Source organism: Mesocricetus auratus, unplaced genomic scaffold (genome assembly GCF_017639785.1).
Source record: "Mesocricetus auratus isolate SY011 unplaced genomic scaffold, BCM_Maur_2.0 Super-Scaffold_100004, whole genome shotgun sequence".
Lineage (NCBI taxonomy): Eukaryota > Metazoa > Chordata > Mammalia > Rodentia > Cricetidae > Mesocricetus > Mesocricetus auratus.
The window spans coordinates 112,472,447-112,499,617 of record NW_024429189.1 but is presented as its reverse complement, the minus strand read 5'-3'; the positions used below and the strand labels follow the sequence as shown (position 1 = coordinate 112,499,617).

The following is a 27,171-nucleotide window of genomic DNA, read 5'->3' as shown; positions in this document are numbered from 1 at the left end:
TCTGAATAGTGGTTGGCTACTGATTTTATTTTGATTATATTTGTAATAGACATCTTCCCTGTGTGTGACTCTTTTTCACTCTGGTGTCTTTGGTAAATATAAATCCTCCTTTTGTGGAATTAAAACATTCTAACTACAAAAGGATAAAGTATTCCATTATTATTATTATTATTATTATTATTATTATTATTTTGGTTTTACGAGACAGGGTTTCGCTGTATTGTTTTGGAGGCTGTCGGTCCAGCCTGGCCATAAACTCAGAGATCCTCCTACCTCTGCCTCCTGAGTGCTGGGATTAAAGGCGTGCGCCACCACCGCCTGGCTTCCCTTATTTTTATTCTATAAAATGCTTCACTTGTGCTCCACACTTTCAAGTCTTTTGTTCACCTGGAAGTGGCTCTTGATTATGGAGGAGGAGATCCAGCCCCTCCCCTCTGTCATAATTGCTGTTTTCTGGAGACACCAGCCTTGATTTTGTTCCTTAGGTGTTTTGTCTCTGAACAGCACCACAACATCTTAAGGACCATAGTTCTGTTTCCTTCTCCTGTCCCCACCTCTTTTTACAGAAGTTAGTTTTTCTAGTATTTCCCCCCTTGGTGCTGTTGAGTTGCCTTCTCTCTATCCTGTCTAGTTGTTTCTTGCTGGTCTTTGTCCTTGTCTTTAAATTTGACTGCAGAGCATCCAGGTACAGACTTAGAGTGTTGTGTATGCATTTGTCCATTTTGGTATATGCTGCGTTGTCTGTGTATCTATGGATACTTTTCTTCTGCTATTTTGGAGAAATCTTGTAACATTTTCTTTAAGTGGTCACATTTTGATTCAATCTTCTCTTTTGTTCCAGAATTCTAGATAGAAATATACTAGACTTTCTTATCCTGCCCTCCATGTCTCCTAAATTTCCTTTGATATTATCCATTCTCCTTGGCCCTATGGATGCATTCTGGGCTGTTTGACCGATAGATAAAAGTATCCTTTGTCTTTTATCAGTTCAGTCAATCTGACATTAGGAGATAATCTTGGAGGTACTCCCTGTGAGTTCCAGAATGCAAGCAGAGTTTCCTGTGGATCTAGTTCTGTACTTGGAGGGGTTTGGACTTCCTTAGTTCTGTTGAGGTGGTTTGTTTTGTTTGTTTTTATCTCACAAGTGTACTTTTGCTTCTAAATTCAAATGTATTCTAAGTATATTTTTTATAACTTCTAATAATCTCTTGTTGTTTGGTCATTTTTATTATTCTCACCTTTTATGCCTTTAAAATGCTCAAAAATTATAATTCCATATTCTCTATCTAATTTGCTGCAGTCCTCTGGGGTCTAAGTCTGTCTGGAGCTTTTCTGGCAGTCTTATGCTGGTTTGTTCCTGAATTGTTTGCTGATCTTTGTGAGTTACCCTCATGGCTAATTGAATCCATGGGAACCTGGAGTGTCTAACTGATGGGGACTCTTCAGGACAGCATTCATCTTCAATGAGTTAGGAAGTGATGCTGTGATCCTGCCTCTCAGTTCTTTTTGTCACTAGCAATGATAGCACTGGCTTTACCCTTACAATGGGTTATTAGATTGCCCTGAGCTCTGTTCACTCTGCTCTCATGTGAGGACAGCATGTGGATCCTAAAGGTCTGCTTCCTGTGAGTCCCAGTGTGCAAGTGAAGTATGATGAGCTCTACATGTGGAGGATATCTTGTCTCTCCAGCATCAGAAGCAAAAACATTCCACTGTACAGTTCAGGAAGTATCACGAGCCAATTTTATTTGGGTCATTTGGTGTAAATCACTGTTTATTAAAGCTGTGTAGTGATTTTTCATACAGCATGAGTTTTGTAAAAGGCGAAAGATTTATACGATCTGAAGAGAAACCATAGTGTACAGCATGAGTTTTGTAAATACTTTATTCAGGACTTGCTTTTTCATAGACTGATAACTATAATTATGCATTTTTCCTTTTTATTTGATTGCTTTAAGTGGCTCATAAATCTCGGGGCTTTGGGGTGTGTGTTACATCCTGAAGCTTGACCCTATCTCATTCCTGGCTTTCTTCTCTTTCCCATCATTCTCAGGTTTTTTGTTTTGTTTGTTTTTGTTTTACTATTCAGCCCAAAGACATCAGGCATTCTCAAGATGTGTTCTTTCTTTCCACTTTTCTCTCCGTCTTCATTAGTCTCTGTTATTTTCATTGTTCTGTGACTTAACCTTCTTTTCCTCACACACACTTGTGGAAAGTTCTAGTCCCACACTGCAGCATTCTTCTCCCCTTTTCTCTTCCTCTCCTCATTTGCTGCCCTGTCAGTTCATTAGCAGCTCTCTCTTCACCAATACCCACCACATCACAAGTCCTTCTGGTTAGGGTTTAAGGACACTTAGCTACTGTCTGTAATATTCAGTTTTTCATGTTAGTATTAGGTCCAACATTCTAAACCTCATGTTAAGTGCTCCCTGGCCACTGCCTCTTTTAAAAAGTGCATTTTTCCTCTCTTTCCTTCTCCTCCTGGCTGTTCTGCATGGCCTGCTATAATCAGCTCCCTTTCTGCACATAGAACTCGCTGATTACCAGCCTGTGCTTCCTGCTTTGGTTTCCTCCTGTCTTCCCTCTACCTCTTCATGTCTATTGCGTTCTTGAACTACTCTCCTGTAACTGTCAGCTGATTAAGGTACACTTTATTTTACATACCTTTCACAGAAAGTTTATTTGCATATTTTACTTATGTACATTATTGTTTTATTTTGTCTAGTTTGTGTATGTTTTGTCTCTCCAAGCTAATTATAAGTTGCTAGAAGATGCAGGTTGCCTCCTGATTTTTTTAATCCTTTGTGATTAACATAAGGTCCAGTGTTTACAAGTGTTTAGAAAATTTTGTAGTATATTAACTAGGAAGATTCTGAGCATCCCTTTGGAAGTCTGGGTAGAGTATGTACTTTTCCTGTTTGAACATTGACAGGTTGCTCAAGCCTCCTGGAGAATTGTGGGACTGTGTGTGCACTTGACTAGAGAAGCAAATAGAACTTCAAAACAAACCATTTCCACAGGATTTGGCATCCCTTCTTCGTATATCCATTCGCCGTGTCAGTTGACCAAGTAGAGAATATGAATTGGAGTTTCAGATCTTGAGAAACATATAACTTAATTATAGTAGCTTGTGAACACATTCTTCAAAAGGAAAACTTCATTCAGTGTTTTGTTACTATTATTGCTTCTTTTATTTAAAAATAGGCTAGGAACTTAAAAGTCTGGTAAAACTTTATACTTCCTGGTAATGAAAGCAGTATTTCTTTTTGTCTGAAGATCTTGGTTCGAAGGAGCAGCAGTCCTGCTGAGCTGGATTTGAAGGATGATTTACAGCAGACGCAAGGAAAATGCAGGGAGAGACAGAAGAGTAAGTTCCAGGAACCGGGGTCTGCGCATGCTGAGTGCAGAGTGGGCCTGTTTTAATTTCTTCTTTTTTAAGTGAGGTGGGTTATCTTGTCAATAGGAAAGTGCTGGCTGTGGAGAATATTTTTGATCCAGGAACTTAAAAATCTTATAGTTAATCCAGTTAGTAAAACAGTTTAAGTCGGTTATCTATCCCTAAGAGGCCTGTTTCTCGATTCCTGGGCCTTTCTCCAGGAGAAAGTAACAAGAGGGACTAAGGGGAGCAGATAGACCCAGAAGAAAACAGCTACCTTTCCCACAAAGTACCCACAGGGAAGAAACACAAAGTCAGTGGACAAGTGTGTGAAAATAAAATTTCACTGGAATCCCAGATGTTATCATATTCTGTGAAGTCTGGGCCCTGTGTCCTGTTCTCTTGTGCTTAGAGGCCAGGTAGAGTGGCAGCCCTTGCTCAGCCTCCCCCCACCCCCGGTCCCCGAGACTGGTCCTTGGTAGTGTGTAATGCAGTTCTTCCCACCTACTGCTTTCCCTGTCTATTGCCTATAGCTCTATGGAGGGCATTCTGAGAGACCCAACAGACGACCTTCTGCTTAGTAAGACAACTTGCAGTTCTTTGCAAGCAGATAGAGGACAGAAGTAGAGACAGCTTATCTAAGGTGCTATCAGCATTGTTAGGAAGTAGAACTGTCTAGGCAAGCAGTTCTGCTTGTCTTGTACTCAAATAAAAAAACTACATAAGCCTTAAAATCTCTGCATAATTACATTGTGATAAAGTAAACGTTCTAGTGTTTAGAGGAGAAAATTTCCAATGCTGTAAATCTGTAGTAATAGGACACTTCATTCCAGAATCCTCCAGCATGATTCAGTCTGGGTTTAAGTCTAAATGCTGGGCTTGCAATAGCAGAGTGAATTTGCAATGCTGTGAAATGGGTTACCATCATAATCCTCTGTTTCTCTATCACCTCATGTTACGGGTAGATCTTAATGGGAACTAGGACTTGGTGTAACTTTGAGGCACAAGGAATAACTGAACAAAGACACTGATCACAATGCTACTTTATGAAGCTTTTTAACACCCTGTACTTGGAAGATTTATTTTTGTTAAGCAAGTGTCAATCAGGGACATTACTGAACCCCAGTCAAGTTCTTCAGGTTCTACCCAAACCCCTGAGTAAATCCTTTCAGCTGTGTAAGTGTTGTTACTTACAAGGAGATCATTTTGAACCTTATCTTCAGCTAGCTGCAGTCTCAAACTTTGTTTGCTCTGTGTGACAGGTGAAAGTACTGGTAGTGACACGGCTGTGGGCTCCAGCAACGAGACAGAGCTACCCATGAACCAGTGGCAGACCTGTGATGAGGACCCAGAACTCAGCACTCCCACAGATGCTGTGTCTGACTCTGATGCCCGCCATTGGTTACAACTGAGTCCTACTGATGCTTCAAACCTAACAGGTAATCATATGTGAGAAGGACTACTGCTGCAAACAGGAGACCCCAGCATTCCCTTCCTCAGACACTTAAATATGATCTTTGTTTGCTTTTCCTGAATAAAGAAGTTATTAGTTGAAAAACAAAAGCAAAATCTGAGTGTAGCTGTCCAAGCCTTTAACTTCAGCATTGCAGGCAGAGACAGGCAGATCCTGGGAACTCACTGGCCAGCCAGTCTAGTAGAATAGGCAAGCTTTCAATTTGATGAAAGACTCAGTTTTAAAGGGCTAAAGTAGAGATTGATAGAAGAAGACACCCAACTTCTAACTTCTTCATGCATGCACTAGGCACCTGTACTCTCACACATATACATGGACCATCCATACCACATATATGTAAATAAATAAATGATCTAATAATTCTCACTGTGTATGGTGGCTTACACTGTAATCTCAGCATTTAGGAGTTGAACCAAGAAGAACATACGAAATAAAAGCCCATTTTAAATGCTAAAAATCACTCAAAAGTAAAAACTAAAGGCTAAAGTTTTATTTTTAATGATTTTAAAAAATCAAGTAAACTTTCATTTTCATTATGATATAAAAACCAATATAACCAATATTATTTTTGGAAATTCTGTGTACTATGACATTAAAATGTCATACAATTAGCGTAAATGGTATTGATAAAATTCTGTCAATACTTTGAACTTATATAGGATTTAAGAATTCTAATTTTGTATAGCTAGCAAGCTAAATCTCTCCATTTCTGTTTTGTGAGACACAGAGAAATTATGCTATCCCACTGGAAAATACTAATAAGTGCCTGAGGTGGAATTGGCCTCCAAATGCTGTGCTGTCTCTATCCTCCCCACTGAATTACAGCCAAAATAGCACTTGTAAGGCTCTTTGAACTACTGGAGAATTGTTAATGCGTTTGTGAAATAAACAGCTTATTTAGGTCCAATATATAAGAGAGCTCACCATGATGGTGCTATAGACCTAGTGCTGAGTCTGACTTGAATGTTCTTAAAGATGAACCAGATGTAATTATTTTTATTGAAAGGAAAGAAAATTGGATGAGTGCTTCTTTTGTTTGTTCTTGGGAAAGATTAGTTTTGATCCCATTTCAGAGTATGCATCTGACTGCTTAGTGTAGTGAGCTGTGTAACTCTGTATGATGCACCATGTTGCGATTAACTCCTCTAGATACTTTGTTCTTTGAAATACTAACGTGGAGACTCAGTATACACAGTTCAAGAGTTCATCCTGTCAGCTGTGGAAAGGACAAACTGTAATACGATGAGACTTACGGATTATCACAGTTCTGAACTTAACTTTCTGTTCTTAAGAGAACAATTTCTGCATAAATGGAAAAAAATTGATACTCTTGTTAACCTGATTCTTAGGATACAGAAAGAGTAAGCGTCTGATGGGACTTGGGCGTGTAGCTCAGTGGTATTACTTGCCTAGCAAGTGTGAGAAAGCCCTGGGACTGATCATCAGCACTGTAGAAAACAAACAGAAAGTGTTGCTGTTTCTTATCAAATAATCCTGCCAATTATCAATTGCTTAGAATGAAGACAGGGGCCAGCTAATAGGCTACTTTCATATTTTCTTGATGTTTAAATTATTTCATATTACTGAAAACAGGGGCTTAGTTTATTATGCATTGTTCTAAAATATACCTGGATATGTTTAATCGGGTTATTAATACATGTAAATAAAATGGTGGTAATTAGGAGAAAAGTCTATTTCACTTGTCTTTGGACATAGGAGCCTCACAGGGAATCTCCAGGTTCAATCAAGAGGCAGAGGAAGGAAACAAGGGGAACAATCTCTGTTGTCTTATCCACAGGAAAAACAAGGCAAGGCTGGGTGAGCAGGCTTCTTTAAGTAACATCAGTGGACTCTAAAGTATGAGGCTGTCTAGTTGACTGGGACCTGTCCCTGGGATGGGAAAGACAAGAGTAGATGGACTTGTATGAGCTTTGATTCATTCACATAGGAAAAAAACCCATACTCTCTCTGGAGACAAGTTTGTTATTTTTACAATTAAGAAACACTAGGAGGGGCAGTCCCTCTCTAATATGCAAGGCCCCAGCTACTATAGCATTAAGAAAGTAAAAGATGCGATAATATACATATCAAGTCTGCTTAGGGTGTAACTTATGAGTGGGGTATATCTGTGTCTCCACTTCTACAGTTAGCATTGTTGCCAAGCTCATCTCTTATGTAATAGAGGAGCCAGTAGAAATACCGATTTAGATGCTGTGAGAAATAAGAAAATGAATGGGGCTGGGGAGATGGTTCATTGGATAAAGCACTTGTAATGCAAGCATGAAGACTGTAGTTGGATACCCGGAACCCTCATGAAAACCAAGCAGGTATAGCAGTCACTTGTAATCCCAGTTATTCAGGAGTCAGGTATGAGAGATCCTCAGGAAGACTAACTAGAATTTGTAAGTTTTGGGTTCAGTGAGAGATTTGTTTTTCTCAATAAATAAAGTGGAAGTGATTGAGAAAGACCACCAGTGTCAACTTCCAGGGTCCCCCATATGTACTCACACATGTACTGCAACAATGTGTAAGCAAACACACACATACCACACATACACGTGACAAAAAAGATAAATGAGTCATAGCTACTGATTTCATAAGAATTTATAAACAGGCCAGAAGATGTGTCCTGATTACCACAAATAATGTGATAAATGCTATATAGTTTATAAAATGAAAGTTAGAATCTTAGGGATAGACAAATAGACTAAAGAGATGGATGTAAAGTTCAGAACAGATTCCTCATAGGCATGGGATCATGGTGTGTGATGGGGACCTTCACACCTAGGAGAGAAAGAATGTACTATTAAGTGGATCCCTGTGTGACAAGTACTTACCCATGGTGCGATAAAAGAAATAGAATCCCTTCCTCATACCATGCTTAAAGTCAGTTCCAAAAGTACAGAATTTTTGAATATGAAAAGGAAACTTTAAAAACATTTGGAAGAAAATGTCTTCTAAAAAATAAAAGAGAGAGAAAAAGAACAAAACTCTATGATCTTGGAGAAGAGCGCGTTTCTCAAATGCAAAAGGAAAACAAACAGCAAAAAGTAACCTAAAGAAAGTGTCAATAGTTAAACCTAAGAAAATTTTTAAAATCAGAGAAGCTCTAAAAATTCCTTGACTAATTAGGACCCCAAAAGACAAAGTCCAACTTTGATTGATGGTCATTCCTTTCCAGGTTCCTGTCCGGTTTATATAAGATTTGATAAGAAACAGTCAGCTGTCTTGCTTTAGGTGGGAGGGGCCAGTGTCTTCTTCTGGTGGATTATGAACTCCAATAAGGAAGGCAGATTGTCTTCTATATGCACAGAATACTCCTGACCCTGGACAGTGTGGGTAGGTGAAGCCCTTAGTAAATAGGCCAAATCCATGAACAAATATGCTTTAAACTTCAGATTACTATTTAGATAAAAGTATTAATTAAATTTTAACCTTAAAATCATCATATGTAATGTAATTTCAGATCTCTTTTATTAATGTATTTATCATTGACCTATATCCAAACATCCCTTACAGGAAATCCTTTTAATTACAGCTGTAGGTGGGAATTGAACATTCGTCCCCTACACTGAAGTTGATTTTTTTTAGAGACAGTTCATCAGTGATCTCTGTCATCACACACATTTTTGCTGTTTTACCAGCCTCTGATATGCTTGTATATCATGAAATATTGTAAAGAAAAATAATAGTGAGAGCTACAGTGGCATGTGTAAACCTCTAAAGTCTTTAAATTGGGATTGACCAATAATGAAAGCAGACAGGAAAGGGAAGAGAGTCAAGCTGCTATGGAGCAGAATGCCAACTTGTACCCCAGTCTTCTGATTCTTGAGGTGATTGATTACTTGGCTTTTCTGTCCATACAATTAAATTAACAAGAGCCTGAGAAGTGATATCTTTTGTCTTCAAAGAAAATGACTATCTTTGCTCAAACTCTGCCAAGCCTACATAAAATTGCAGCTGTGTGAACTGGCCCTTTAATCATAAGTGTCTATCTGCCAGTTAAAATCTGGCCAATATTTTCAAATTCCTAAATTTTATGTTTGTTCATTATAATCATATATGTATTTGGAGAAAGATGATAAAAATTTTACATATGTGTAAGATTCTATACTTTATAATTGTGAAGGCCTCTGTAGCATTTAGAAATAGTGAAACAGAAAGACATTAAGCTACTAATGAAAAATAAAGCAAATATTTGGTATTTTGGAGGTGAACATGGAATTTTCTAAAATCTCTTAAATCCCCCGTTTTAATCAAGCGTTCCTTCATTGAGGACCGGTCTACATGTAAAATGTCAGCATCTGTTCTGGAGCTCGTGCCACCAGCCGGATAATTTTGGACAAAAACACTTTAGCTCATTAAAAATTTCACAGTGACATTGAAAAAATGAACACAGTCCCTTGAAAATCTTCTAAATAACTCAACGTATATTGATAATGGGAGATGTTGTCTATGATTTTAATCTCTGAGGTTCCTGAATACAAAGCAGTGTTGAAACAGATTTCCCATGTAGATCCTTCAAAACTGAGGGTGTTGTTTGGTGGCGGCACAGCAGTGCGGTGGTGAGTGAGTATCCAGCCTCCATGCACGTGGAATTATCACTTCAGCAAAGCAGCAGTGTCACTGGGACACTGGGCTAGTCTCACTTTGTATGACTGCATTCTTAAAGTTGGGGTAGTAGAATGAAGCAAAGCTGTGAATCACCTCATTTTCTTACCCCTCACCAAGGACTTGTAGCAATGTGGCAATTGTATTGAGAGAAATTAATGCCATATCACACTCCTTGTTCACTTGAGGGTTTATGTTGACTCATAAGCATTCATTAAAGCTTCCCCGTGGCTTTGCAGACTGGCAGCTGCGTGGTTCTCTGCTTGATTTTACAGGAGGAACCTCTTCTGATGCTTTCTAAAAGTTAGAAAATGAAGAGAACCCACCATTAGGCTTTACCCTCTGTGCCTTCAGTTTTTCAGACATGGCTCGTGGCAATTCTGTTTCAGATGTCTGTCTGTACATGTATCTTCTCAAAAGAGTATATGGTGTTCCTCTGGAAGGAATAGACTCATTTTCCTCTAAGAAGCAGCAGTGCTCCCATGGACAGCCTTCTTACAATACTACTTGTCATCCTTACCGAATCTTGTGTTTCACTGTCTTGGGAGTGTTCCATCAATAGCATAAAAATCGGTTGGATCCACCTTGAGCTGACTTTCTCCTTTTCCTATTCATTCTTCTGACTTCTAGTTGGCTTTCTTAGCCCTTTCCTCAGTATAGAGATGTACTTTATTTTCATAGATGAAGCCTTACTTGTATGTGGTATATTTTAGAATAATTATGTAAGTAAGAATGAAAAATGTATGACAACAAGAGAAAATACTGGCATAAATGAGAAAACTCAGTAAAAAATCTCACTAAAGACTCAAAAGGAGACACAGAACAAAAGTGACTTAAACAGAAAGCACAAAAGATTTAGAAATAAGTCAAGCACATTAGCTACCACAGTAAATGCAAATGAATTCTTTAAAGTAGAGAAGACCACTGGTATAGTTCTATGTAGCCAGCTGGATAAAATTTAAAGCAAAAATTATCAGCAGTTGTGATAATTCTATATTTACATAAACTTTCCAGCTTCCAGATACATGAAGCCGAATTTGAGGAGGAAAAAAAACAAAATCAAAAAAGCCAAAAACAACAATAACAACAACAACAAAAAATGAGAAGTGACTGATAAAACCATACTCATAGGAAGAACTCTTAATATAAACTGCCATTAGTTAATGAGTTAGCAAAAATAAATACTAATAAAAATAAAACATAATATAGTTAGTTTAGTTGAATGGACATGGACATATGTATATATGTATTTGTGTGGACAGGCTATCTTTTATCTTAACAGCTAAGATATATACTCTTAGAAATCACACAGAACATTAATAAGTTGAACAATATGTATCAACAGAGATGTCTTATTTCATTCTGTGATTATGATGAAAAATAAGAATGACAAAAATGTAAAAAGGAAAATGAGAAAATAAAAACCAGTCTTCAAATAAAACAATACATTTTATAATCTCTAGAATGTAGCTGAATTCTTTTATGAAGGATAAAATATAACCTACTGTATGTGTATAAAGTGAAATAAAACGTGTGTGTCCTGTTCCAAAATAAAGTGAAAGAAGAAAACCATAGAACATGAACTAAAGTGCTGGTGAAACTTAAGAGGTTACATGAGTATGCTAGAAAGCGAAACAGAACAAAGCAAAAGAGGTAACAACCAAAGCATGTTCATTATAAACGTTAATAAAGCTAAATGAACAGGCCAGGATTGATCAAAGAAACATTATGTGGGAAAACACAAGTACATGGACAATATGATCATTTAAAATAATATCAGATAATAATTTAAGTAAACTTTCAAAAGGAAGGGATAACCTCTAGCTTTACTTAATTGCAAATGCAGACTCTTTTTTTCCAACCTGTGCCATAGAAAGAGAAAGAAAACTCTCTTCTGCCTTCCTACCTACCTTGTGCTACTTTGATAACAAACCCAGACAAAAATCAGTATGATAAAAGTGAAATTGAAAATGACCTCAGTCAAAAGTATATAAGCAAAAATCCTAAATAAAACATTAGCAAAGGGAATAAAAACAATAAAAAAGATACATCAAAAGAGAAGTCTGGAAGTGACCCTTCCCCATCAAAAAACCAATGTCTTAGTTTTGCTCTCTGTTGCTATGATTAAAATATCCTGACAAAAACAAGTTGGGGGAAACAGTTTATTTTAGTTCCCAGTTCTAAGATACAGTCACTCATAGTGGAGAAGTCAAGGCATCAGGAAGTTTTAACAGTCACACTACACCCATAGTCTAGCAGAGAGCAATACATTAATGCATGAATGCCCAAGCACAAGTCACTTTGTCCTCATACAGTGCAGGACCCAAACCTCAGAGATAGTGCCACCCACAATGAGTAGGTCTTCTAACCCCAATTATCCTAATTAAGACAACCCCCACAGACATGCCCACAGGCCATCTCAGCCTAGTCAGGCCCTCACTGAGACAGATCCTCCTCCAAAGTGAGTCTAGATCATATCGAGTTGACTTTTTAAAACCAACTATTACAGATACTTCCTGTGAGAAAAACATTAGATTTCTCTGAACTAAGGAACAGTCTATGAAGTATCTGACCAGAACTCCTTGGAACTCTGAAGGCTGACAAAATGTAAAAGCCTAAGAATGATTACAGTCTAGTGAAAACTTTAGAGATACAACAAGTATTATTCCTAATTACCATTATAGTTGCAACAGGGAAAAATTAAGTAAAAACCAAGGAACTCTGCAGGATACATAAGTGACTCAGTGGATAAAGGGCTTGCTATGTAAGGGCCTGACTTTAAGCTTCCAGGACTTACATATAAGCCTGATGTGCTGGTCTGTGCCTATAATCCCAGTGCTCCTATAAGGAGATAGAGGATGGAGACAAGAGAATGCCACTAGTCTGGCATGTAAAACTTTGGAGTGTTGCTCTTTGCCTTCTACTTTGTATAAGACATGATTTCTTGTTCTCTGTTGTATATGCCAGACTAGCCTGCCTAGTGTTATTCTCTTGTGTTTGATAAATCCTCAGCAGTTTTAGAATATAATTCCTATCTTTTAAATAATAACATGAAGAGAAAATTGTTACATGAAAACGTATTGAACCTAAACAAAAAATTAGGGGTTGGAGAGATGGCTCAAAGTTAAGAGCACATGCTGTTCTTGTAGAAGACCCTGGTTCCATTCCTAGCACCCACATGGTGGTTCACTACCATCTATGACTCTAGTTGCAGGGTTTCCAGCCTCCAGGAGCACCAGGTATGCACATGGTGAACATGCAGATGGACAAAACATTCATATGAATAAAATAAATAAATCTTGAAATTTTTAAAATATGAAAATGAAAGGAGTAGCCTTTATAGATAAGGTAAAAACTGGGTGTGGTGGCTCATGCCTTTAATCCTAGCCCTTAGGAGGCCAAGGCAGATGGAACTGTGTGAATTTGAGGCCAGCCTGGTCTACACAGTAAGTTACAGGACAGCTAGCATTACACAGTGAGAACCTTTAAAAAAAAAAAAACAAGGTAAAGAAATTAATGAAAAGGGTATTTAAAAATCCTGATTGGACTTTTATATCTAGTTAACTATAGTAGTGAAAAAATACAGACAGCTCCATTTGTTCCCTCAAGTCCTTCCTAAGCCACATTGAAAGGACTATTAAGTGAGTCATAACTCCACAGGAGAAAGATAGTAACAATTAATTTTTAGAGGTAGCAAAGGAGGCACTAGTTGTAACAGTATTGACTTTTGTCAGCAGCCCTGATAGCTGAGAAGCAGCCTGGTTGGAATCATTGCAGGTTCTCTGAGAGCTGGAAGGATAGCCATGTTAGGAATCTACAGAAGCAGGAGGCAGTGATGGAGCTGAACACAGGAAGCCATTTGAGAACTTGTAACTGGGCACAGTGCCTCTTATAGAGTATAATGCCAGCACTTGGGAGGCTGAGGCAAGAGAAGTGTTGGTAGTTCAGGGCTCGCCTGGATTATAGAGTGAGACAACCTAGGGTAAAGAACGAGTGAGATGCAAAGAAAGAAAGAAGCATACAAAGAAGAAAGAGAATTAATTATTACTGCCCACAAGCTGCTGACTGTATTCTAGAAGATAAAGTAGATGACAGTGTTTCTGGACTGTGATCACCAGTGTATGACTAAGTACAGAGATGCTGTCTTGAAAAAAAAAGTCATTAGATTAGGTAAGGGTTTACATACTTTCTCAGCAAGAGTGAGTTTTTTGGGAAAATCATTTCCTGGAGTTTGAGTTCTAGGGAAAATAAGAAAACAACCAGGCGTGACAATATGTCCCTGTAATCCCAGGAATCAGGAGGCTGAGGAGGCTAGAGAGTTCCAGGACAGCAATATGCACATACAAAATAAGTAATTTTTAAAGCCTTAATCTACAATCCAAAATATCAATGTGGAGAATGTGATGGAACTCTGAAGACATGCCTACTAAGTTTCCACTGAGCCCTGAGCATGTGGAGCAGTCCTGACCTGGAAGGTGCCACAGGCTGGAGTTGTTACTCCGTGGGTACAGTGCTGGCCTAGTATTTGTGAAGTCAGAAGTTTGATCCAAGAAATGAATGTAGAATTCAAGAAATGAAACAAAATAATTAGGTATTTAAAGATGTAGATATGTGAATGGCATCTGAATCTGGGACATTAATCTGTGTGAGAAAAAGATGGTGGGAGAGAAGAGACGCATTTTGTAGGCCCTTGAGTATTTGAAGGCCCACGAGACGCAGAACTGGTAAAAGAGGGAAACCAGGTACATGTCATACCTGGGGGTCAGATAATGAAGCGTCTCAGGAAGGAGGCCTAATTGCACACATCAAAACTGCTGGGGACTGAAAATGAAATGCTCTATCTAAGCACCACAGAGACTATTGGTGATCTGCTCAAGAAAACACAAGTGAGATAGAGGGACTGGAAGACAGTGAGGGCTGAGTTTTTGATACAAAGAGCAGTCTTTGGGCAGTCTCCAGTGTGGATGTTTGCAAAACAGAATGAAAACTCTGGGCTGCAAAGGTTTGGAGAATACTCCTCTCCACAAGATATAAAAAGGTAGAACTGTAGGAAAAGGGTATATGGAAGACGTATTCCTTGCTCAAAGAATGAGAAGTGAGAAAATATCATGTGATGCATTTGCTTCTATAGAGAGTGTAGGGGTAATATTCTTGCTATGATGTAGTACTCTTGACTGCCTTAAATTATTTTTCTCTCTTCTCTAAAAGAAAAAAGAAAAATCAGTGGGCTGGCAAGATGGCTCAGAGGGTAATAAATACATGAGTTTGATCATCAGGATCTATTTAAGAGGAGAGAACCAACTCCCAAAAGTTGTTCTCTGATCTTTACACATTATGGCATGTGCTTTGCACACATATAGAAATATATAAATAAATGAAAATCATCAAAACAATTTAAGGGGTCAGCAAGGAATGGAACTTAACAGGAAAAGGCCCTTGCTACCAAGCCCAAAGACCTAAGTTAAATTCCCAGGACTCATGTGGTAGGAGTGAACTGACTCCTATAAGCTGATCACCTGAGTGAGACTTTCCTGGTTGCCTGTTTTCATGGTACATGTACACACCCACACCCACCCACCAGCTTCTTTCACAAATGCATTAACAAAGTAACAGAGACAAACATAGAAGCAAAATCCACAGGGTCATGATTTTAGGAAGCATGAAGGTTGGTCAGTTTGGTCTTTCGTAGCCATCCTAAGCGACAGGTTCCCAAAGAACAAATTTCTGTATCTTCAGTGACACTTGTACATCATTGAATTCATTAGACATTTGTTTCAGAGTATGAAACTTTAAACCTCATAATTGCCTGTGTGTTGGAAGATGTGCTTGTGTTTTGGGCTACTAGCACTATCCCTTTGTCCCAGGGCCTTTGCCCACATTACAGCACAATCCACTTGCTCAGTTTGTCAATGTATGAATCATATGCCACTGCATGCTTAGTATATTTAGCTCATTAAAAAAATGCAAATGTCAGCAAAATACCATCCCTTACCTAGTAGAATGGACGCAAAACTTGAAACTGTCATAACCAAGTCCTAGTAAGGATATGGACAAGTGGCACTTTTGTACTCCACTCAGGGTGATGCTGACTGTACTGGTTCATGGAAATGCCACTTCAGAAAATGGTCACAGTCTCATTTCTTCACTTTGACATGTACTGAGCATTCACTTATGTTACAACCCAGGATCTCACTCCTGTTATTTACTAATGAGAAATGTTGATATATATCCACCCAAACACCTGCATGTGAATGTCCCTGGCTATTTTATTCCTAGTTACCCAAAATAGGAAGCAATCTAAATGTCCTTCACCATATGAAGAGAAGAACTATGCTATATCTCAAAATAGAATGTTAATCGACAATCAGAGGTAGCAGACTCCCAATGTACACACTCTAATGGATGAATCTCTAGTGTAAAAGAAACTGGGCAGAAAGGCTAATTACTAGAATTGAATTTATAAGAGATACTGGAAGAATCAGACCTGTAGGAACAGATTACAAAGCAAGGGTGTAAAGAGCTTAGAATTAGGAATGGAGCTTAATTGTGAAAGGGGTGCTCTTCAGACTGGTGGACCTGAGCCCTGTCCTGGTTATTGGGGGGATGAATGGTGACTGTTACATGACTATGTGCATTCCTTAGACCTAAAGAAGGTGAAACTTTCTTGTATGCAAACCATCAAAACCTACACAAATGTCTCTCCACCTTGAGACACTTGAGGTCTTCTACTGTCATGGCGCCCATCCTACTCGAAATCTCCCTCACCTTCTTGCTTGCTTCATAAAATCCTTCACAGGATCACCATAGACATACATGATTTCTTGTTGGGTTTTCAGTTTGAAGGATCAAATGTTTGACCTTTATTGACCTATTCTCTTTTTCTGTTCTATCAAATTCTCAACCATTTTTTTAAACTTAATTACTTTACTGAGAATTCATAAAATTTAAGCACATGTCATATCCAGTAAGACTTTGAAACTATGATGATGAAATTAGGATCATGTTGACAGAGTTACTCCCATACTTTTTCCACAGATAGCAGAGAATGCCTTGCAGATGACTGTAGTATAATTGCTGGAGGGAACCTCACTGGCTGGCACCCAGACTCTGCTGCTGTGTTATGGAGAAGAGTCTTGGGAATCCTTGGGGATGTGAATAATATCCAGTCACCGAAGATCCATGCCAAGGTTTTTGGCTATCTCTATAAACTGTGGCACAAACTGGCCAAGGTGTGTTCTGCTATTACCTTTTATACTAATCCAGAAAATTTAACATACAAACTACTGACTATGTTCTGAAATACAGATTATGTATTTAGATGAAGTACGTTTGATTGCCCAAGAATAAGTGATAAATAACATCTGTAGTTTTAATACTTTATTAAATGCCTGAGAGTTAGTTCATTTATTACAAAGGTATATTAGTAGAAGATATTAAGAATAGGATACTGTGTGGCTTCATTATTCATTTTAGTAAAGTAATACTATTTTGATTGTGCAAAATTAGGAAAATGTAGAAAAGCACGAAGATATTTGTATCCCCATTTTATAGAATAACCAATATTGATATCTAAAATATATCTATTTACATGGATAAAGACATTTTACAAAATAAAGTCTTGGAGTAGCAACAGTTTTCATCCTGTCTTTTGTTTTAATACTGAATATACATTTCCCATCATTAAATGTTTTTCTAAAAGATGACATGTCCATATAGCATAATTTATGAAATAATTTCTTACCATTTGGAGTTCAGGATCTCCATAGGTATTCACATGCTAGGAAAATCAATACCATTCTTTTGTGTTTAAAGCTACAACTACATGCAATAAGCCAGACACAGTCTAAAAGGACAAGAAATTTCGTAATAAAAAAGTGGTTTCTTGGCTATGCAAGACGATATTACTATATAGTTGTAATAACTAGAATGTTATCTTGCCTAAAATTCTCTTTTGAATTAGATACGAGATAATCTAGCAGTAAGCCTGGATAACCAGTCATCTCCATCGCCTCCGCTCTTGATCCCACCACTCAGAATGTTTGCATCATGGCTATTCAAGGCAAGTGTTTATTCTTTTATTGCAATTTCCTCTTCCCTTCTGAAATTGAGTTTAAAAACTGTAATTGCCCAAGACTGCATGTTTTGAAGACAGGCTGGGTCTTAACTACAGTCAGCACATCCCACATCTCCAAACAACTCTTCAGGAAAACTGAGAAGTAAATGAAATGTTGAAATGCTCTGCATCTGGACTTGATTTAATCTAGAAACATCATCTCCTTGGCAGGCTACAACTCTGCCAAATGAATATAAGGAAGGCAAACTGCAAGCCTACAAACTGATCTGCGCCATGATGACCAGACGCCAGGATGTTCTGCCAAACTCAGATTTCCTGGTGCATTTCTACCTTGTGATGCACCTGGGATTAACCAGCGAGGACCAGGTATCCTGTGATTGTTTTATCATGGTGTACCATAACAAGAAACTGCTATCCACACTTTAGATGTATCAGGGCTTGTGAAAATATACCAGAATTGCTTAAATCCTCAGTGGCTTTTACTCTTCACACATAAGGTCTTTAAAAGTGTAATCAGGGCATTCCTGCTTCCTCCTCTCACTGACTGCATTCACCAACTAAATCTGAATTTTATCCTGTGATCCATATGATCCACTCTCTGCCTTTGTTATCAACTTCAAAGTGCCATCTCAGCTATATTTCCTCTGTGGTTCTGGCCGATTTAAAAGTATATGGAGATACATATTTCAGTAGTTGGATTCTTTTTGTGAGGTACAATCTCCTATGAATTAAGGTTCTTGGCATTTCTTGATGTGGAGTTACTTTTATTTCTTTCAAGAAATAGAAGTTTTTGTTTGGTAGGAATAAAAAGACACAAGGCTACAAAGCTACAGTCCCATCTTTGTAGACCCTGGATCTAAGATTATTGGATGTGGCCAGTACCTGGTCTGCCTCCCTTGGGAAGTCTCCTACCACTTGTGAGGGACAGGAGGAGAGATGCAGATAGGCATATGGGCTTTTGAAAACTGTTCTTATTATATTTACTTATTTCTTTTGTATCTGTTGAGGTATGTGGGTGTGGACATGTGAGTGTCACAGCTCAAGTATGGAGGCCAGAGGACAACTTGCAACAGTCAGGTCTCCTTCTGCCATGTGGGTGCTGGGGATTAAACTCAAGTCATCAGATTTAGCACCAAGCTTAACATTTATTTATTCATTTTCCTTTAGAATGTATTTGAGTCTTCCCAGTGCTTGAGAAGTGGTCACCAAATTCTCTGGTTCCCTGATACAAACTTTGAGCTATACTCATTGAGCTTTGTTCTGATTCTGTCCTGATGAATGTTTCCTCTGAGCAGCGTTAGTAGACATTGCTAATAGCAGCTGAGCTTGGACCCATGGCCTTGTTTCTTTTTTTAATAGATGTTTAAGTAGGGACATTAAGTACAGCCACTTGTATTCTCTGCTTAATAATTTCCAGCTGCCCTTGCAGGAGGAAGCCCCTCCTACAGAATGATGTAGTGCAGGGCATATGGAAGATTAAGGGGTGTAGACAGGAAAGAAAATCAACTGTAGTGAGCTCCCTCAGCTAAAGAAAGTTGACTTTACTCTGTGTTCAAGTAGTGTTTTGATAAATTTTTTCACAGAAAAAAAATGATTTGGAATAATGATCAACTGTAGATTTTTTTGATATAATGAAAACAAATCTGAAATCAGCACAAAGCAGTGGTTCTTAGAATGATTTTTTTGAAGTCCCATAAAGAGGTGTGAGTTTAAAATCCTCTTTCTGTTTGAAGGTTTGTTGGTGTGAAAATGAAACAATAAAATATGAAATAAGGATTATAGTATTTAAGAACTCTAAGTAGTATGAGTATATTTTATGAATTGTTTTAAAAATATTTTACATTCAAGAAAATGTTGAAATTATATACTAAAAATTGTCTTCACATTTTAATGTACATCACATTTTCAATTAAATGAAGACAGTGATCTTTTGTAGATTTGTTATAAAGTAATGTAAATCTTAAAAGACAGCCCAATGCCAGCAGCAATGCTATCATTGCAGACTTTAGGACAGAATAGGGATATCATACATCTCAATTCTATAATCAACCTATTGTGCAGGCCAGTAGGAGCCTGGATTTTTATGTGGCTTTAATAGAATTAACTGTTTTACTTTAACCTTAACAATTATTAGTATATATCTTAGAAGCCCTAACTGTCTGCCAAACAGAATTACCCTAAGTGAACTTCATTTTTTTCGCCAGAAGAAGCTTACAGAGAGAGTCCTAATGAAAGAAACCTTTCTCATTTAAGTAAGAAATGTCTCTGGTTAATTAGTTTAACTTTTGGCCCACATGTCTAAATAGATCATGGTGGTTGTTTTAGAACTTACATGTACTTCTAGAAACACATGCTATATTCATTATAAAAAGGAAAAGGAAACATTTGCTGCAGAGAATACAGTTATATTCAATTTTTTAATTGGTAAGCCAAGCACCTGTGGTTGTTACCATGTCGAGGTTTTTTTTTTTTCCATTATGTGAGAATCACAAAGAACTACACTTTCATGTAAAGGATTTGCTTATAAAGAAGAGAAGTCTAAAAACTATCCTTTGTTTTGAAAATAAGTAATAGCAAATATATGTATGTTTAAATTTAACCTCTACTAGTTTTGTTTTACAAATAAAACACAAGCTGTGTTTTCTCCTTTGGCCTCTGGGTGGCACCCTTGTCTGCTCAACCCAGCCATGTGGTTTAAAACTGCTGGATGAGGCAGAACCCTGTGATGAATGATAGTGTGTACAATGTGGTGTTTTACAAAATGTGGTCCTAACTCTGGGAGTGTTAAGATTATGTCAGTAGTGCTCAATAAGATGCTGAGGTATGAACAAGCACTAAGAATTAACTATCCTTTCAAACATAATGATGCTTGAAATAATTGAGACATTCAAGTGTCAAAATCATTCATAAAATACATACCTCATAAATAGCCTTCTGTTCTTGTGTACATTCATGTAAAAACATGGCTTTATCTAAGATACCAAATTTGTTATGTAAGTCACACAGCCAGAATGCCAAATGTAGTACTTCTAAAACAACATTTGTAATAGTGTTAGCTATCTTATTAATTTATTTAATATCCAACATAATGGCCTTATCAAATAGCCTTTCTCTCTCAGTATAAATGTAATGTTGGTTCATAGTTTGTCTGCATGATTGAAAAAAAATCCATAAAATGATGGCTTTTTTCTCCCCATGATAAGGGGTTTTTTCTTCCCCCATTTTTTTTTTTTTAAGACAAGGTCTCACTGTGTAGCCTTGGCTGTCCTATAATTCACTATACAGATCATGCTGGTCTCAAACTCATAGAGAACCGCCTGCCTTCCAAATGCTGGGATTAAAGGCATACACCATTATGCCTTGTCCTGAATTCTTTTTAAACAATGTTAATCTTGTTACCAGTCCAAAAATAATTAGGATCATAAGCACCTTCACTAACTCTTTGTGACTTGCAAGGTTACTTAGCCTGTGAAGGCTCTTCCTTTGGCCTCCTCTGCTCAGCTTCATGTGCCTTGTATATTGGTGTGGGGGCGAAGTTGGAGGATGTTTGTTCTCCTAGATCTACAATGCAAGACTCTGTACCAATAACAGTGTGATGTCCCACTGATTCTTCCCCACAGTTCACTTGGATAAATAGCACATCCTATTTTACGATTAATGAAAGTTCAAAACATCTTGAGAATTTTTGCCAAATGTTTTGTATTCAAAAGGTTGTTAGAATTTGAGGAAAGGTTTGACTTACCCATTGGGCATGTCTTACCCATTGATTGACAGCTAACATGCTGGTCAAATGTTCCCTTGTTTTATTTTGCCTGGCTATAGTCCTTTCCACTTCATAGTCATTAGAGTCCCTTCTGACTTGCAGATACCTTCCCAAGTAGTTGTCTTCCTAGCTCTGGTTTCTCTTTTAAAGCTGTTCTTGGTTGTTCTTAGTTTGTCCTAATGTTTAAGCAGCTTTTTCACCTCAGTCTTCCCCAAAATATTTTGACATGAAAGGAATTATGATTTGGATTTATTAAAAACATTTCCTATTAATTTCATGATTATTTAAAACATATGGAAAGATCAATACGTGTGAAATGGAAAAGGACAGTTGAGGAAAGGAATTTTATTTTCATGTTTGTAAGAACATATATCAAAGACTGGAAAGTTTTCTTTTCTTAAAATAAGTAAACTATTTTTTAACAATGACTTACAGATTTATGTCTTAATGTAATTTAATTTGTCTGTTATACATCAAAGTTAAGTTCTCTTTTAAATGCAAAGCTTACAGGAATACAAAGTTATTGTTGCAAATTTGCATATAGAAATTTCGGGAAATGTGGATCTTTGTCCTTGTTGTCTATAATGTTATATTATCATATTTTCTAAGGCAGCAAGAACAAAAAAATAAAGCTTTCCTCAGGTGAAGAAGGCTTTATAGTTCTGCTCTAGAATAACCATTGCCATGCAGAATTTACCTATATCAACATAATGTTATGATACGCTGGAACATAATGTGAGGACATGTAACAGTAAAGAGCCTTCAGTGGAATTGAGTTCTAGTCTTGGCCTTCATTTCTTAGCCAAGTCATTTGGGCTCATCATGCCTTGGTTCCATACATGTAAGAAGAACATAATTATAAAGGATCACTTCTCTTGGTAAGTATACACCCCTATACAAATTAATACCAAAGACAATGAAGACGGTAGCTCCAAGAACCTCATATGTATCATTTTTCCAATAACGCAAAGTGTTGCATTTGTTTTATTACCCATCTGTCATCTTTTTAATACAATGATTTGACTGAAAAACATACTTGTGTACTCTGGAATTTTTAAGTGGGGAAATACTTACTCCTTATGTTGTGGGTCAGATATAAGTGGTGTTTATAATGCCCTGTATACCCATGATCCAGAAATGTCTCTTGTGGTCCTATGGTCATTGGCTCACTTTCTACTTGACTCTCATCTAACTCAATGAAGGAAGACTGAAGACTGAACTCTGCATGGGCCAGACTCCTTGTAACTGGGTTAGCATGGCATATGAAAAACATGGGGAGTAGTAGGATGACATCTTGAGGGAGTTGGGTCCTCCTCTCTGTGGAGGCTCTGCCTAGACACTAGCATTACTGCAGGCAGCCGATCTCTGCCAGTGCCAGCCTCCTCAGGGTGTATCTGGGTGTGTCTGCTTGCCACCCTTTCCTTGACTGTTGAGATTCATACTTGGTTCTTTGGCAATGGAAATTCTGTAAGCCCAGCAGACAATTGCTATCAATTCCTGCCCTCAAACTTCCTGAAGAGTGGATTCTGTTGTCTGCAAGTAAGATCCTAGCATAAGCAGTTCAGTTTAGCTCCTAAGTACACCTGGAGCGCAAACTTACCCAACTTGAGTTTGTTTGTTTTTTTCCCCTTCTAACTTTAGTTACTTATTTTGTAGCCAATATATTACTTGTTTTAAGAACATTTTAACTTGTTCTTTAGGTGTTCTTTTTAACTATACCACTATATACATATACATATATATATAATTTTAGGACTATATATAGAGGATTATTCTATCATAGAAATCAAAATACGTTTATTATTTTTCTTAACGGATGTTCCAACCTCCTCTCATGAGGTATATGATGGAATAATATAATAATAAACAGTGGTTTGTAAGAAGATCCCTAGGGTCTCCTCAGTGAACGTAAGACTCACCAGTGAGCTCTGAAAGCAAGGTGCAGGGTTGATACTTGTAAATTGGTCATATCCAATTCATCTAATAACCCCAGACAGCCTGCATCATGCAGTGATATGTAATAATTGCATCACCTTTTCTCAAACAAAGAATTGCTCTTTGCTAGAAATTTAGCCTTATAACTAGAACCTTGTTTGCTAGATATGTATAAATTCCACAGCTTAGTTAAAACTAAACTGAAAGGCATGTTCAGTTATAGAAAAAGAATTATGCCAAATTAGGGGAAGGTGGAGGCTTATTTTTCTTGTTTGGCTCATATCAAGGGAAATAATTTTAATATTTCTCTAAAGTGCTTATTTTGTATAGGAAGTTATTTCTACAAAAAATTTAACTCACAGAATTTAAATTCAGTGCTGGCATGATAGAGTAGCCACTTTGGCATTTAGACATTTATGTGATGTCTAGTTTATAATCTTGATGTGATCAGTACAAGAGGTATAGAAGGCTCACCTTATAGAAGCTGCATTTTAAAAGAGTCTTTAAAGCTATAGTTTTATACTGTGAGGGGAAAGGGACTAATCTGAATCTATTCTTGTAACAGTGGCTTTTGTGTCTTTATGGATACAAGCTTCAGGATATGACTTCAAAATGGCTTTAATAAGCAGTCTTTATAGATGACAAGCTTCCTGTTGAGAACAAATGAGACCAGAGAACAGGACTCAGCTTTGCTATCCTCTGGTCATAGGACCCCACCTGACCACAAGTGCTTAGGGATCATTTACACTAAAGGACCTTAAGAGTCTTCTAATGTAAGACTTGAGCATTCTTGGGTTTTCTGGTTTACTAAGTATGTCACAATATTCATTTAAATTCACTTGATTCAAATTAATATTTTACCCAACACAAGGGTTTACTTCACAAATATACAAAACTTTTCAGTTTTAACAAGGATTGTTAAAAAAATAATAGTTTTAAGGATAGGTGGTATGTGTTCCCCTCACACTATATAATATTGTACCAAATTCAGAAAGTTCAGGTGGTGTCCAGAACTTTCTCAAGTTTCATGGAAAAGTACCAGCTATGGATTTGTCAAACTTTGGTATCAAGGAAAATAAATTTTATTAGACTTCATTCAGCTATCAGTGGCCATGGAGACTTCAAATGGGTGACTGCAGCAAAACAATTAAATGAGGGTTTTTCTTTTTCATTCTTTTCTTTTATAGCTATATAACCAACAACTATTTTTGTTAATCTGCCAAGCCCACTTCTACCTCAATAAGGAAAGTAGAAATATGTAGAAGGTGACAGATGGCAGAGGTTTCAGTTATGAGGGTTAACCTGTGTGCAGTGAACTTGCTTCACGCTTTAAAATGTGTAAGATGATAGTACAGAAGACTGTTCTAAAGAGAAGTGAGTCCACCTGAGAGGCCACAATAACTAGCACAACCTTTGATTTACCTCCTTGGGTTTAAGGCTGTAAAGCTTCATTTAAGTAAATGCAATCAGTGAAGAATATGAAGCATGCATATTCCATCATAAATCTTTTATGTATTCAACATGACATAATACATAATACAAGTAAGTCAAGTGTCTTTTTTCTCTGAAGTTTCTTCTTAGAAGTACATTTTATTTACTACAGCCTCTCCTAAGGATCAAGTCACTAGAACTTGTCTTAGTGGATTCTTTGGCGTGTGTCTTGTCTTTTCCCAAACAGGATAAATATAAATGTGATAGATGGTAGACATGGAAAAAATGAGTATGTAAACCTCCCTAACGCCACAGACTGTCAAGCATTCTCTTGGGTTGCCTTGGGAAAAGGAATATCAAGCCATGCTTGTGCCCTGGCTGTACCTTTGAGCTAGCAGCTATGTGGCTGATTTTGCTACTTAGTCTGTGGTTCTCTCCGGTCTTTCATAGAAGGAGACATTGCCCTTCAGTTGTCACTGGTACCCTCACTACAGCTGGTTCTCCTGAGGCTTAGGATATAGTTCACTTACACACAGGATCATCTTTTTTTGGGGGGGGGTTTACAAGACAGGGTTTCTCTGTATTGTTTTGGAGGCTGTCGGTCCAGCCTGGCCTCGAACTCACAGAGATCCGCCTGCCTCTGCCTCCCAAGTGCTGGGATTAAAGGTGTGCGCCACCACCGCCCGGCTTCACACAGGATCATCTTTTCTTATGTAGTTCACTTACACACAGGATCGTCTTTTCTTCTGTAGAACTCTGGAGATTTTTAAGAGAATTCACATTTTTCTCTAAGCAAAGAAGCATGACAGAGGGATGGCTTCTAGAAGCATTACAGTATACTAAAGTTACATTAAAGAAGAGAGAGTGCGTAAGCTGCCATCTACAGGGGAAAGACTGTTGACTTTAGATTTTTCGGTCATGACTATGGTTTAGAATTTATAAGTGACATGGTAGGTACAAGAAAAGCATTCTATGTGGCAGGTTTTCTTTCTGTGAGAACAAGCTCTCCTTGTGGGGAATGGCCTCTTTGCTTTGTTGATTTCTTTTACTGTATAACAGTAAGTGGTGGTGTGATTGCAGGTTGTTCAGCTGTTAATGCTATTTACCGGAACACATTTTAGAGAGAACATTGTTTTCTAAAGAAACAATAAACAGCAGTTTTTCTTTTGTCTTCTCATGGAAAAATATTCTCTGGTAGGTATTTGTGAGCTAAAAAAGAAATGAGCAAAAGAGAACCTTCTAGTAAGGAGACATAACAATAAAGTATCTTCCATTGTTACCCACACTGACGTTTGTTGAACACATGCAGCATGGTCATTTTGTCACGACCCAGTGCCATGTGTCATCTGGTTGGTTTCTTCCATGATCTCCATGGCACATTTGTTGTTCTTGTAAAGAAGCTGTGAGCCCTGGCCTGCTCTCACTCAGCCACATGTAGCTGTCTCCTGTCCTGAGAAATCATTGCTGAAAACGGGGGAAGAAATGATTAAAATGTCTATATAGGAAGTTGTCAGGTGATTTGGCTTTCATATTAGGGTTTATATATTTTATTTATTTATTTTGTTAGGAGTAGGTTTTTCTTTTCCTTTTTTTGAAAATAGCCTTTTTCCCCTCATATAATATATCCTGATTATGGTTTCCCCTCCCTGCACTCTTCCCAATTCCTCCCCATCTCCCCTCCCATCTGGATCCACCCCTTTCCTGTTTTTAGAAAAAAAACAGGCTTCTAAGGGATTGTAATAAAATACAATAAGATAAAGCAAAACCCAACACGTTAGGGTAGGACCAAACAGACAGATAGAAAGAAAAGAGCTCAAGAATAAGCATAAGAAACAGATGCAGAGATATACCCTCAGGAATGTCATAAAACATTAAACTAGAAACTATAGTATATACACAAAGGACCTGCAGAGTAAACGGATATATATATATATATATTTAAGTTGAAGTTAAAAATGAGACTATTTATAAAATAAACAAGGAAAACCCCTAACATGACATTATGAGAAAAAGGAACCTCATGTGATGGCATTGGGTTTGTTTTCTGTTGACCATCTGCTGCTGGGAATGCAACCTATCCCTAAGAATGGTTTGTTTCCCCAGTGAGACTCCATTGGAGAAAACTAAATTTTCATTTGTAAGTGGTTATCAATTAGAGATAACTTCTGGATTAGGGATGGGGGCATGTGTGTACTTCTTTCTAGGACCCCATCTGGCATAGACCTGTGCATGCTACCTCAGTCTCTGAGTTCTTTTTTTTTTTTTTTTTTTTTTTTTTTTTGGTTTTTCGAGACAGGGTTTCTCTGTATTGTTTTGGAGGCTGTCCTGGAACTCACTCTGTAGACCAGGCTGGCCTCGAACTCACAGAGATCCGCCTGCCTCTGCCTCCTGAGTGCTGGGATTAAAGGTGTGTGCCACCAACACCCGGCCTCAGTCTCTGAGTTCTAATGTTCTTTTGATCCTGTTGATTTAGAAGGCCTTGGTTACTTGGTCTCCTCAATACTCTC

General features: G+C 37.7%; 1 protein-coding gene across 4 annotated transcripts in view; it reads left to right on the top strand.

The window, feature by feature from the left end:
* Window positions 1-27,171, top strand: part of Ralgapa2 (Ral GTPase activating protein catalytic subunit alpha 2) — a 272,091-nt gene that overhangs the window by 105,454 nt on the left and 139,466 nt on the right. For all 4 annotated transcript variants that reach the window (XM_040746440.1, XM_040746439.1, XM_040746442.1 and 1 more), the window contains 5 exons: window positions 3,277-3,367; window positions 4,639-4,815; window positions 16,497-16,690; window positions 17,422-17,520; window positions 17,746-17,901. In XM_040746440.1, the coding sequence (XP_040602374.1) occupies window positions 3,277-3,367; window positions 4,639-4,815; window positions 16,497-16,690; window positions 17,422-17,520; window positions 17,746-17,901 (717 nt within the window). The remainder of the gene's footprint in view (window positions 1-3,276; window positions 3,368-4,638; window positions 4,816-16,496; window positions 16,691-17,421; window positions 17,521-17,745; window positions 17,902-27,171) is intronic.